The sequence below is a fragment of the Megascapheus bottae genome, chromosome 21 (assembly GCF_031878675.1).
Source record: "Megascapheus bottae isolate mThoBot1 chromosome 21, mThoBot2.hap1, whole genome shotgun sequence".
NCBI classification, from domain to species: Eukaryota; Metazoa; Chordata; class Mammalia; order Rodentia; family Geomyidae; genus Megascapheus; species Megascapheus bottae.
Genome location: NC_143529.1, coordinates 38,150,109 through 38,163,571, shown reverse-complemented (window position 1 = coordinate 38,163,571; position 13,463 = coordinate 38,150,109). Strand labels below are relative to the sequence as shown.

Sequence of the window (13,463 nt, the reverse complement as noted above, 5' to 3'; positions counted from 1 at the left end):
TGTGTGGCTGGTGGTCATGGCCGGGATGGGAAGCAGGACACCCTGTTGTCAAGATGCAGTGTGAAAACTGTTGGCTGTCACGGGGCTATTGCTGCCCCCTGCCTACTGGAGAGGTCCCTCCCCACAGGCCAGCAGAAGGCCAATTTCCCCTCACTTTGAGGACAGGTTGCCCAGTGTCTGTGAGGCGGTGTGTGTGCTGCTGGCCTGGCCTGCAGGTCATGTGATCACTGTTTCTTAGCGGAGCCAGCCATTCGTTTTGATTGTGTTTGTGCTTGCTTTTGTTTCCTCTGACAAATTACAGAGGCAGCTCCACCCTGCAAGGTGAACAGCCACACAGAAGTTAGGGCTCACTTGACCTCTCTGACTCTGCCCGGCAAGGCTGAGAGCGTGGTGTCCCTCACCAGCCAGTGCAGCTACAGCAGCACCATCGTTCACGTGGGGGACAAAAAGCCACAGCCTGAACTAGGTATGCTGGTGGGTTCTTTTAGTGTATCAGCAGCAAAATGATCTTCAAAACTTGTTTGACTACCATGCTAAAATGATGTTTTTTCTTTTTTTTTTTTTCTGGTCTTGGGACTTGAACTCTAGGCCTAGCTGCTGACCCTGAGCTCTTCAGCTCAAGGCTATTGATCTACCCCTTGAGCCACAGCGCCCCTTCCAGTTTTCTGATGGTTAATTGGAGATGATAAGAGTCTCAGGGACTTTGATGCCTGGGCTGGCTTTGAACTGTGATCCTCAGATCTCAGCCTCCTGAGCAGCTAGGATGACAGGTGTGAGCCACTGGCGGCCAGATTAAAATGATCTTTAAAGCTGGGTGCTCATGACTATAATCTGAGGATGGAAGTTTGAAGCCAGGCAGGAAAGTTCATGAGACTCTTATCTCCAATTAATCATATACACACAAAGAAAGCTAGAAGTGGAGCTGTGACACTGTCCTTGAGTGAAAAAAGCTCAGGGTCAGTATCAGCACACACGCACACACACATACACACACACACACACACACACACACACACACACACACACACACACACACACACACACACACACACACCAACTGTTGCTCATGTAGAGCATTCTAGGAAAACCAGTTGCACAACAAGCAAAGATGGTGATCAACTTTGCCCAAGCACCACCTCACCCGCCCTGTTGTGCCATGGCACCACCTTGTGGTGACTTTGTGCTCTGTTGTAAATAAGGAAGGTGCAGGTGGCAAGATGCCACTGTGAATGAGGCTCCACCTCTTGCTTTCCTGCAGAGCTTGAAGGCCTTTCTTCCATCCCACCTTGTTCATAGCCGAGGGCCAGTAGCACTCCCTGTGTGTGCAAGGAACCAGTACAGCTTTTGACGAGACTTGGAGCCATGGCCCTGTTTAGCAGGAAACAAAGTTCCTGCCACAGATGACTCCCCAAGTGCCCAGCCTGCCTGCTTGCCCTTTGCTCTCTGCCCCCATAGGCTGGCCCTGAGCGTAGAGACATGTGGCACTCAGCCTTGACTGTTACGTTCTACAAGCCGTGATCACCCTCAGGATGCCAACTACAGGGTCCGTGACCAGGCCCCCACCTGGTTTGCCTAGAAGTCTGAGCCCCTACGCCTGTGCATCGCTAGTTACTGCTTTTGGCCTCGGTCTTGAGCTGTCTCTGAAGCTGAAGATAGACCCTCAAGCCGTACGCACCACAAGGTCCCTGTGTGGGCCACCTGCGCTGTCCATAAGTACGTGGGCTCATGAAAATCAACCTCTGCTTCTGGTTACAGAGACGGTAGAAGATGCTGCAAGTGGGCCCGAGTCCTTGGACGGCCCGTCGGGAGCCCTGAACCAGGAAAAGGGGCCACTGCAGAAGCTAGGGCTGACCAAGGAAGTGCTGGCAGCCCACACGCAGAGGGAGGAACAGGGCTTCCTACAGAGGTTCAGGGAGGGGAGGCGGCTGGGTGCTCTCCAGGCCCACTGCCAGTACTACCTGCAGGAGAGAGCCCGGGCCCAGGCTGGTGAACGAGGTGAGTGGGAAGCCTGCCTGCGTTGATGTTCGTTGGTATGGAATCCATACCAATATGTTCTGATGCCAGAACATGTTGTATAAGATAAGAAGACACTGGCCAGGAGTTTGGCCTGTGGTAGAGTGCTTGCCTAGCATGCACGAAGACCCGGGTTCGATTCCTCGGTACCACATACATAGAAAAAAGCCAGAAGTGGTGCTGAGGCTCAAGTGGTAGAGCTCTAGCCTTGAGAAAGTCCAAGGACAGTGCTCAGGCTCTGAGCTCAAGCCTAGGACTGGCAAAAAAAAAAAAAGAAGACACAGTTGAGGGTAAACACACAGACTGCTGTCTCCCACATCTAGCTTCATTTTCTGCAGCTTTACTTTCCCTTGCTCACCATGGTCTGAAAAGAGATAAGTAGTTCAGGTGTTTTGTTTTATGTAAAATATAAGCCTGGCGTAGTGGCTCACACCTGTAATCTAGTTACTCAGGAGGCTGAGATCTGAGGATTGAAGCCTGGGCACTAAAGACCATGAGAGACTTACCTGTAATTAACTACCAGAAAAGTGGAAGTGGCACTGTGGCTCAAGGGGTAGGGCAGTAGCCTTGAGCAGAAGAGCTCAGGGACACACCCCAACACAGAGTTCAAGTCCCATGACAAAATAAATAAATAAATAAAATATACCCAATCCAGAAGTATCCACATGTAAGGCAGACATTGAACTCTACTGGTGGTTTCGCCTGTGTTTACAGAATTTGGCAGTCTAGGGATCTCCTCAAGGAGGTAACTTGTGTTCCCATGGGAAGAGCATTATAAACGTCACACAGTCCTAGGCAGACCATTTGAATGTGGAGTTAGGATCTTGGCCCTCCTGCTTCCTAGGCAACTGTGTGGGAGAGGACCTCACCATCCTTCCTTCTCAGATGATACCCTGAGATAAAAAATAAACTCCACCCAGAAAGAATAGACACAGCACTGGATGTGGTGGTGGCTCCTGGGAGCACAGCTCGTCTGGCCAGGCTTCAGGCAATGTCCAAGCTCCCACATACTTAGATGGAGGTCTGCACAGTGTGTGGACTGCACAGCAGTCCTGCCCTCTCCTGGATGTGGTAGCCTAGGAGTACAGTGGTTTAGCCACCGTTCTCTCTAGGGGAAAGATTTGTAGTTAAACAAGTAGGAGAAAGAGGCTGAATCACAAAACCTGTACTCACAGAGCAGTTTGCTTGGGCTGGTCTATCTGTCCTTGGCATGTAATAAACCCATAGCACAGCTGACACGTCCCTGCACAGCTGCCATGAAGCCGCCAGGAGACACTCAGAGCTCCTGCTGTCATAGGAGAGTCCCTCCTCCTCATGTCAGCAGGTTAGCTTCCTGTGTCTGACAAGAGAATCAGCTATTAAGGAAGAAAGGTTTATTTTGGCTGGTGGTTATCAGAGTTTACAGTCCATGTTGCTTGGCCATTGCTTTGAACCTGTGGTGGCATAGTCTGTGGAAAGAATAGTGAAGAGCTTCTAACCTCATGGAAGCCAGGAAACAGAAAGCTGGGTCCAATATACCCTGTGAGGCCATGCCCCCAGGTGACCTCACTTCCTCTAGTTAGGCTCCACCCACCTCCACACAGCACCGTCTGGAGACCTAGCCTCTAGCACAAACTTTGGCTCTGCTCAGCTTTTGTTGGACATCTCTTGTTAAGGAGCAGTGATATAAAGTTTGTATAATTAAAAACTAGGCCATCAGTTGTCCTACCCTTTCAGATTTTAGAAACCATTTCTTTTTGCCAAATATTGGAAAACAACAGAGATTGTCCACCTTTTAAATTTTTTCAGTTTTTTTCTTTTTTTTTTTTTTTTTTGTCAGTCCTGGGCCTTGAACTCAGGGCTTGGGCACTGTCTTTGTGCTTTCTCAAGGCTAGAGCATAGGTCTTCCTGCATGCTAGGCAAGCATTCTACTATTAAGCTAAACGCTAAACTCCCGGCCCCAGTTTTATTTTTGACAAGCCTTTTTATTTCTTTTCTTTTGTTCTTTTTTTTTTTTTTTTTTTGCCAATCCCAGTGCTTGAACTCAGAGCCTGGGCACTGTCCCTGAGTTTCTTTTGCTCAGAGATAGCATTCTGCCACTTGAGCCACAGCAGTACTTCTGACTTTTTCTGTTTATGTGGTACTGAGGAATTGAACCCAGGGCTTCATGCATGCTAGGCAAGCACTTTACCACTAAGCCACATTCCCAGCTCACAGATGAGTCTTTTAATGCCAGTTACTTTAAGAGTGAGAATGTGGAAATATGAGAAGGAAGGATTGTGATCTTGCAATTAAGGGGTCAGTCCTCTCACCTGATGGAATATGGTTTTCTGGAAAACCTGAAGTTTCACCTTGGTTTCTCTCATTTTGCCAGGGATGAGGGAAAGGAAGTTCAGGAGCCAGTAGGCTGGCTCTTGCCAAGACTGTTGTGTTGAGAGGGGCCTTCTAGTCTCTCTGAAATTTTGCACGTCTCTGAGCTGTCATAACAGGAATCATATGCATGTCAAAATTCCAACTCTGGTTATTTTCCCGTATTTTAGCTGCCCCTGGACTAAGAAATAGTTCTGGAGTTGAGTCATCTTGGAAAAAAATGGGAAAGAGCAGAAAACTGAAGTCCAAGCGGGCCAAACCTCAGGACTCGTCTGATAGCACGGGTTCTGGGGGACCCTTGCCCCACCGGCTCCCACTTATGGGCCTGAACACCACAGCCTGGTCACCCTCGGACACCTCCCAATCCAGCTGCTCTGCCGTGCCGTTCCCTGCTCCAATGTCCGCTTACTCTCTGCCCATGTTCCCAGCACCAGGATTTATACCCGTGCCCGGGACTGTAGCAGTTCCGCCTTTGGCTCCCCAGGCCAGCTTTGCAGTGCCTGTTGTGCCTGTGGACACCCAGCATGAGTTTGCGGGCCAGCCGCTGCCGTTCACGGCTCCCCTGACCCCAGTCATGCCCTTGATGCTACCCGGCTATCCTCTCCCACCAGTGACCCCAAACCTGCCCCACTTTCCAGGCCAGCCTATGCTGACCCCTGCAATGGCCCCCGCCTCACAGTCAGAGTTCCCCCATCAGACCTCGCTCCTCAGACAGCCTTGCACTTGTCCTGCCACCCAAGCCACCCCTCCACCATCGGCAGCAGCAGCCATAGTCAGGGCTTCCCCACCACTCTTCCAGTCCCGAGGGAGCTCGCCCCTGCAGCTCAACCTGCTGCAGCTGGAGGAGGCACCTGAGGGCAGCGCTGGGGCTGCGGGAAGCTCGGGGGCCACAGGGGCAGCTGGACCAGACGGCATACCTGGCACTTCTCAGGACCGGCAGCCAAAGGCACCTCCAACAGTAAGGAACCTCTGATGCCATTCTCAGAGCAAGCGGCAGGCGGTGTGCCAGGCAACCAGTGTGCCCAGGCTGTGTGGTACCATCTCACCAGAACCTTTACCGGCAGCTGTGCATTGTCTGGAACCTGGAGGAAGGGTGATAGGTTGTGGCAAATGCAGGTCCTAACAGCAGCAGATGACTTGTTGACAGTAAACATGCATGGGCCTAGAATGTCTTCAGTGAGTATTGAGAGAACCCATTAAGTGAAACACCTGACCTCAGGCTCAGCAGGTAGAGAGGTGACCCTCCACCCAAACGGTAGTGGATGATGGTGGGGCGGGGGAAGGTGGTTTTCCTGCCTTCTCACCAGGAAGCTGGTGTTGCCTGGTGTCCATCCTCCAAAGCCTGGAGGATGCTGGTGAGCGGTTCCTTCTCAGCTGATGTGCTGCTGAAGAACTCAGCATTTGCCCAAGTGTAGTCCGTCGCGCCCCAAGGCTGTGTGGGGGAATTACATGCCTTTGTGAGGGCCTGGGCATTGTGCCCTCTTGACTCCTACTTCTTAGTCTTACATGGATGACCTCCAGGTCGCCAAGGACAACAGAGCCAGGAATAGTCCCTGAAGCCAGTCCCCCCGCCCCCCCACTGCCAAGGCAGCCCCATTGGAGTCCAGGGCCTCAGCCACCACCCCTCCTGCCCACAAGGCCGAGGAACAGCCCAGGTCTGGCTGAGCCCCTGTCTAACATACTGCTCCTGAAGCCATGTTAGAGAACCAGAGAACTCGCCCTGGTCTCAGAACTGCGGGGTCTGCTCATTTGGCACTTGAAGGAATGGCACCTATTCCCTGGAGAAGCCTTGGACACCAGTCCCCCTCTCATTTCTACTCTTACTACAGGGTCCCCAGCCCCCATGTCTTCGCTGTGCGGTTACTGAGCCCTGTGAGCCATGCTGTCTTCTTCTCTCATCCCCAAAGCACAAAGAACCCTCAGACCCGGTGAACAGTGACGCCCTGTCCACCTCCAGTGACCTGCTCAATCTCCTGCTGAGCGAGGACCTCTGCTCAGCCACGGGCTCGGCACTGTCGGGGAGTGTGGCCTCAGCCACCTCAGATTCCTTGGGTTCCAGCTCACTGGGCTGTGAGGCATCCCGAAGCGGGGCAGGTATGCCAGCCTGGGCCGGGGCCCGGGGCATGTGGTAAACACGTGGGGGGGACACGAGGCTCCTGGAAGGTTCTCTCAGCATGGCGTGCCCCAGAATGGTAGAGCAGCATTTGTGCGCAGGGCTGGTGTTACCCGGCCATGCTTCACACGAGCGCATGGAACCACAGCGCTCGTGAGTGCAGACGTGCTCTTCCTGCCCTCCATTTTGGCATTAGATCAAAGTGCTGTGTCCTGCTTGTTGGCATTGGATTTCAGTGTCAATGCCTCTGGGACCATCCCTCAGACTCCCCAGGGTAGTCCCTCCAGAGCGAGGGGTAACTGTGTACCTCCTCTTCCTGCACTTCGTTGTGTAGGTATGTGATGGCTGACCAGGATAGTCCACTGCCTTCAGGGTCTAATCCCCTCCTTCCCTGGTGAACATTACTTCCCCTCAGCTGGACCCGAGGCCTCCGTGCCCAGTGGCACCAGTGGAAGGTGCCATAGTCCAGCTCCTCCACTCTTAGTACAAAGTCGGCAGCCAGTGGGAAGATGGGTCAAGGTGGAGATTCTACATGGGTCTGTCTGGGTGAAGGCCTCTCCAGCCAGGGCAGCAGACAGACATGCCATGGTCAGACCGTACAGATTATTTGACAAGTGGGAAATCCACCGGCAGCATCAGTTTTCTTGACAACAAAACTCCAAATCTCCAAAACTGACAGGACTTTGCATAAGCACATGATAAAGAAATATTTCAGGACTTAGACCTGTCACATCTCTTGCATGTTTCTAAAGGCAGTAGTGACACAAGCCACACCAGCAAGTACTTTGGAAGCATTGACTCTTCAGAGAACAACCACAAAGCTAAGCTCAATGCAGACGCGGAGGAGAGTGAGCACTTCATTAAGTACGTCTTGCAGGACCCTATCTGGCTGTTGATGGCAGACACTGACGACAGTGTCATGATGGCCTACCAGCTGCCTTCCCGGTAAGCACAGGGGCCTGGGAAGGCAGGGGTTGAGGAGTTCCCGAACAGCGACATCCCCCAGATCCCCAAAGCCATCCGGGTGAGCTGCCAAGGGAACAGAGCACCGCAGGATACCCACAGAGGCTGGCGCTCTTCCTGCAGGGTGCAGGCTGGGCTTGTAGGACACGAGCGTGCTGTAGCCATCACTGGGCTCTGTGGGAGGGAGGATCTGTCTGGACGTTGAAGAAGACAAGGTCAAGGTGGATGACGAGACCAACAGGTGTGGTTGTAACTCTGGTTTGGGCTGCCCTGTGGAGCTGCCACGGTTCCTGCCTGGCAGAGCATCCCTGGCAGGAGACTGGGCATGGAGGAGGCAGGAAGGGAGTCTGACCCAGAGAGAACAGCAGGGCCTCTGAATGGGGAGTGGGAGACTGGGGAGGGATTCCAGAGCCATTGCAGTCCAGGCCAGTGCTGGCCAGGCCAGTGGGGAGGGGCGTGGGGGCCCGTGTTTCTGGACACGCAGTTGTGAAGAACAGGCCTAGGGAGACATGGCACCCCCAGACACCTGGTTCCCATGTCCAGCTCAAAGTGAGCTCACGTAGACTGTAAGCCCAGCCAATCAAGAGGCTGCAATTTGAACTGCAACTCTCAAAGCCAACCCAGGCAGGAGAGTCCACAACACTCTTATAACCACCATCAAAGGTGGAAGTACAGGTGTACCTCATATGGTAGAGTGCCAGGCTTGAGCAATCCAACTAAGGGAAAGCACGCAGTTCAAAGGCCTTAGTGCTAGTACAACGGAAAGGGGGGGTGGAGGGAGAGAGAGACACAGAGAGAGACTGACTTGCTAAGGAGGTAAAGTTACATTAAAAGCAACCTAGCAGGCCAGGAGTTTGGCCTAGTGGTAGAGTGCTTGTCTAGCATGCACAAAGACCTGGGTTTGATTCCTCAGTACTACATACATAGAAAAAGCTGTGACTCAAGTGGAGGAAAAAGCCCAAGGACAGTGCTCAGGTCCTGAGTTCAAGCCCCAGAACTGGCAAAAAAGAAAAAGCAAATTTACATTAAGCAAAAGCATTCAAAATACATTATGAGCATTGAAAGTGTTTGCAGAAAATGGGTGTTTTCTTTAAAAAACAAACCCTGTTGGCTATTTGACACTTGCCTGTGTCTGATTCCTCGTGAAGGGATCTCGAGATGGTCTTGAAGGAGGACCGAGAGAAGCTGAAGCTGCTGCAGAGGTCCCAGCCCCAGTTCACAGAAAGCCAGAGGCAGGAGCTGCTGGAGGTCCATCCGTGGATCCAGACAGGCAGTCTGCCCTCAGCCATGGACGTGACGGTAAGCCTGGAGCCTCCCTCTGTGATGGCACTGAAGGCCCCCTGCAGGGATCTCCCTGCACTGCCATGACAGCTTCTCCAGCAGCTTCACATCTAGAATTCAACATTGTTTTTAGAAAAAGCAAGAGTCACGCATGGTAGGGCATGCCTATAATCCCAGCCCACTAACGAGATACAGACCAGAGGATCACGTGCTCCAGGCCAGGCTGGGCTATATAGTGAGACCCTTCTAAAAAGAAAAGGAAAGAAAGAGGGGGGTCGGGGAGAGAGATACTGGTAAGTCTTTGAGGAAGTCCCTTCTAATGGCTACCTAATCTTTTTTTTTTTTTTGCCAGTCCTGGGCTTGAGCTCAGGGCCTGAGCACTGTCCTTGGACTTTCTCAAGGCTAGAGCTCTACCACTTGAGCCTCAGCACCACTTCCGGCTTTTTTCTATATGTGGTACCGAGGAATTGAACCCGGGTCTTCATGCATGCTAGGCAAGCACTTTAACCACTAGGCCAAACTCCTGGCCCATGGCTACCTAATCTTAATGGTCTGCTGAAATTTGAATTTTTTCTCCTTTCTTCAATTGTGTTTTCTACTTAACAAAACACTTCTCATGTCATGAACTTGAATTCTCCTTCCAGGGATCCCTGGCACTGAGAATTTCAAGGCCGTACAGTGTGTGCATATGTGTGCATGTGTGCATATGTGCGTGCGTGGACTCAAGCCCCATCAGCTGCCCTGCCCTGAGCTGCCCTTCTTGGCCTCGAGGCCTGGAGCAGCAGAGCCATCATTTCCCAGTGCTCCACCTGCCACCTACCGCTTCCCAGGATTGCCGGGTTTCTTCTCCCCTGGCTTCCTACCCTCAGCCCATTGCCTCCCCTCTTCCTGTGGAGGTGCCATCTCCCCAGATCCACCTCCTAATCACTGTGGGTGTGTGTACATGTGTGTATACATGTGCTTGTGCAAAATGGAGGTTCTGTGATGTCTGCCTCAGTCTAGCCCTCTATGGAATGTTTTTTGTGTTAGTTGTGGGGCTTGAACTCAGGGCCTGGGTGCTATCCCTGAGCAGTTTCACTCAAGACTGGTGCTCTACCATTTTGAGCCACAACATCATTTGGTTTTCTGGTGGTTAATTGGAGATAAGCATTCACAGACTTTCCTGCCTAGGCTGGCTTTGAACTGAGATAATCAGATATTACCCTTCTGCATAGCTGTGATTACAGGCATGAGCCGCTGGTGCCTGGCTTTCTGCAGAATTTGGTATGTCCAAACCATGCCCCTGCTTGTTCTCAGACCCTCTGTCCTCAGGTGTCCTGGTGGCCTCCACCTCTGCCGGCTGTGCTTTTGTGTCCACCCCGTCAGCTCAATTCCCTTCCAGCCATGCCTATGCTAAGTGTTTGCACAGTCCACAAGTCTGCCCACGTCTTGTCTCCCCTCCTAAGCCCTCTTGGCTTAGGTGGCAGGCAGTTACCACAAGGTCTTGGCATTTGCCCTCCTCTCTGCTAGGTATCCCCCTTCAAGCAGGGGCTTGCTGCCGCCTCCTTCCAGTCTCTTTCCCCGGCCTCCACAGTGATGATCTTGCTGCTGAGCACGTCTCCCCAGGGCTTACGCCTTCCACAGGGTCGTGCTGTCCCAGCCTGCTTCCGTGCTCAGGAACCTGAGGTTCGCTTAGCCTGGGTGCTTCTGGCTCTAGGTCTCTCATGAGGCAAAGGCAGGAATTGGCAGGGACCCCCTTCATCTGAAGGCCGAAGGCCATCTTCTTAGAAGCACATGAACTGGGCTGCGGTGCCCGTCATGGGCATGAAGCTGAGGCCCTGGCCATGGGTGTTGTGTGGCTTATGACATGTAACATGGCCGGAGGAAGCCTGGGTCCCTTCCACGGGTGGGGAGTGTGCGGTGGGAGCTGTATATCCTGGCAAAATCGTCCAGGACACAGCAGGGCAGACACATAGGCTCTCCACTGGCTGCCCATACTTCCCGGTAATGATTAGGTTTTGTGGTCTGTGGGTGATAGTATAAACATCCCAACAGCCCTTGGTAGAAAACAGCTTCTCTACCTACGCAAGACCTGGTCTCCAGCCACACCTGCAAGCCAGGAATGTAGTCGCGCTACAGACGGTAGCACAGCCCTCCCTGGGGCGCCACCCTTGTTATCTGAAGCCCCCGTGCCAGCATTTACCTCTTGCCAAGTGTCACCTGTTACATGAGCCTGCTTGGTTTGAACCTCAGATACCATGCAGCTTACTGATGGCACTTCTTTTGTTTTGTAGGAATGCGTGTACTGTGAAAGTGAAGAGAAGGACAGTGTTTGTGTGCCTTCTGAGGAAGGCCTTCCTTCCCTGGCACTCAGCAACAGGCCAGACACCACCGAAGAGGAAGGCAGTTCCCCCTGAGCCCCAGAAGGGGAAAGCGGACTTAACCCCACCGACGGGCAGTGATCTACATTAGATGGTGCTTGGAAGAGAGAAGATCTTCTTATTTGTTTCTAATGAAATGAGCATATATATTTATGTTGCTTTTTTTGTTTTAGAAAAAAAAAAACATAGTCTCCTGAGGGGTGATTTAAATATGGTGGACAAGGGAGGTTTAAGAAGAAATACGTTTTTGTATTTTAAATATGAAGTTTATGGAATGGGTAAGATTGGGGTTTTGAACTTGAGGAATGTGACAGCCCTATCAGGTAGTTGCCTCAAAGCCCCTTGTCTTTGACAAGACCTCTGTCCAGCCTACCAGCATCCACTGGCCTTTGGTTGTCCTGAGATGTCATACCTGGCTGTGACAAATAGCCAGGAAGCCATGTGTGGCTCTTGTGGGGGCTCCAGACTTCCTGGGCTTTTCCAGGTGTGTTTGGCTCAGCTTGCACTCTGTCCCCTCCTGGGGACTGCTTTCTATGTACAGGATCACTCACCTCAGTAGCTGTGTGTTTCTGCACCAAGAGAAGCCTCTTCCAATTTCCTTTTGAAGAGTCTCGTATTTAGTAGTGTGAAGCAACATAGACTGCTTTGGCTTAGGGAACTGTGGTGGGAAACATTTCAGTCTGGCTTGTCTTTGTAGTAAATTGAGCTGAATGCTGCTCCCTTGGGGACTCACAGACCCTGATGGTTTTGTAACTAATCCCACCCGATGGGCGCCTATTTCTTCGCCTTTTTGGTATTCTTGACCACCGGCCAGCTGTGTTCTCCATCCCATCGTCCCCTCCCAGTGATGGCCGCCCCTCCGCATACCAGGCTTGCACTGCCACTGGTCCTGGCAGATTTCTGTTGGAGCCTCCCAGACACCAGCTCCCCTCCAGAGCTGACATGTCCCACGCTTGCTTGAGGGATGCAGGGAACTCAGCTTTCCCCACAGCACTTGGGAAGTGTCTTCGGGCTCTAGCTAATGTTCACCGCATTGACTTTCAGAACACAAGCGCCTTGGGCTTTGGGAGACTGAGCCACTTGGCCCTTATAAAGCCTCAAGCTGCACCAGAAACCCAAAGACAGGAAGAGTCCAGTATGTGCATCTGGCACAAATGAGAAATCATTGCTGATAAACCAGCTGGCTTAAAATAGGACCTAAGCTGTGGGAAGCGGGATTTCCCTTCATTGACCAGAAAGCAGCTATGAGAAAGGAGTCTCCTGTTCTGTATTGGTTTTCATAGAAAACCATCTTATGCCTGAATGGTAATCCTGTTTTGCTCAGACACAAAGCCCTTTTAAAAATTTTTTATAGGGGCTGGGAGCATGGCCTAGTGGTAGAGTGCTCACCTAGCATGCAAGAAGCCCTGGGTTTGATTCCTCGGTACCACATACACAGGAAAAGCCAGAAGTGGCCCTGTGGCTCAAGTGGCAGAGCGCTAACCTTGAGCAAAAGATGTTGAAGGACAGGGCCAGGCCCTGAGTTCAAGCCCCAGGACTGGCAAAAGAAAAATTTTTACAAAGTCAGATCATGTTTGGATACCCAAGATTAGGTAGTAGCCCATGTTTTTATGACAGTTAATGTCTTAATGGATAAGTGGAGACCTGAGGCCTTCCATTACCTGCACACAAAACTGCCAAAAACCATTCTCTCTACCATTATGAATGTCTGCTGCTAGCACTATCTCCTTGTTTAATAAGTGCTGAGAAACTGACTTCCTAGAATAACCATGTGAATCTGTGTGTGCTTACACGGGTGTCATAGAGCTTTTTCTCTATTTTAAACTGAGCCTTAAATCTATTCCTGAGAAGATGTGTAAATAAGCTCTCCAAGTTTCTGTGGTGATTTGCTGAGCCTTGTCGGACAAGTGGTTTGTTCCTGAGCAAGCCAAACTTTCTTCACTCAGTGCAATATATTTGTGTGACTGCTTGTGTCTTTTTATGACTTTTTTGCCTTTTAGAAAATGGATAAATAAAGCAAGTATATTTTTATTTTCCACTGTATGTCCTGTTTTCCAGGGCACTACACCCTAGCACCTTTTCCCGTGCATCATGCATTTTTAAGTACATACTCTGCACAAAGCTAACCTACCCTGTACATCTTCTTAACACAACACAGATCAGAAATGGGGGAGAGAGTGGAGATTACCAAAAGAACCCTAAAAATTCTCTTGTACTTTCCTTTTCACTGTTCATTGCTTTTGTATCCCCCCACCTCCCCCCCCCCGTGCCCAGTTTACAACAGTTCACAGGACTGAACTCTGCAACTCTGCAGATCCAGCCAAGCATGCTTTTCATTTTTCATGCCCTCTTTTCATATGTAAATGCAGAGATGAAGTTGCTTG

The 13,463-nt window shown here is 51.3% G+C and overlaps 1 protein-coding gene across 1 annotated transcript in view; it reads left to right on the top strand.

Moving 5' to 3' along the window:
* Positions 1-13,115, top strand: part of Per2 (period circadian regulator 2) — a 43,472-nt gene extending 30,357 nt beyond the window's left edge. Inside the window, exons 17-23 of the mRNA XM_090355148.1 lie at positions 302-466; positions 1,756-1,995; positions 4,533-5,320; positions 6,270-6,456; positions 7,228-7,420; positions 8,587-8,737; positions 10,993-13,115. Of these exons, the coding sequence (XP_090211274.1) occupies positions 302-466; positions 1,756-1,995; positions 4,533-5,320; positions 6,270-6,456; positions 7,228-7,420; positions 8,587-8,737; positions 10,993-11,115 (1,847 nt within the window). The 3' untranslated portion in view covers positions 11,116-13,115. The remainder of the gene's footprint in view (positions 1-301; positions 467-1,755; positions 1,996-4,532; positions 5,321-6,269; positions 6,457-7,227; positions 7,421-8,586; positions 8,738-10,992) is intronic.
* Positions 13,116-13,463: the final 348 nt, after the last annotated feature.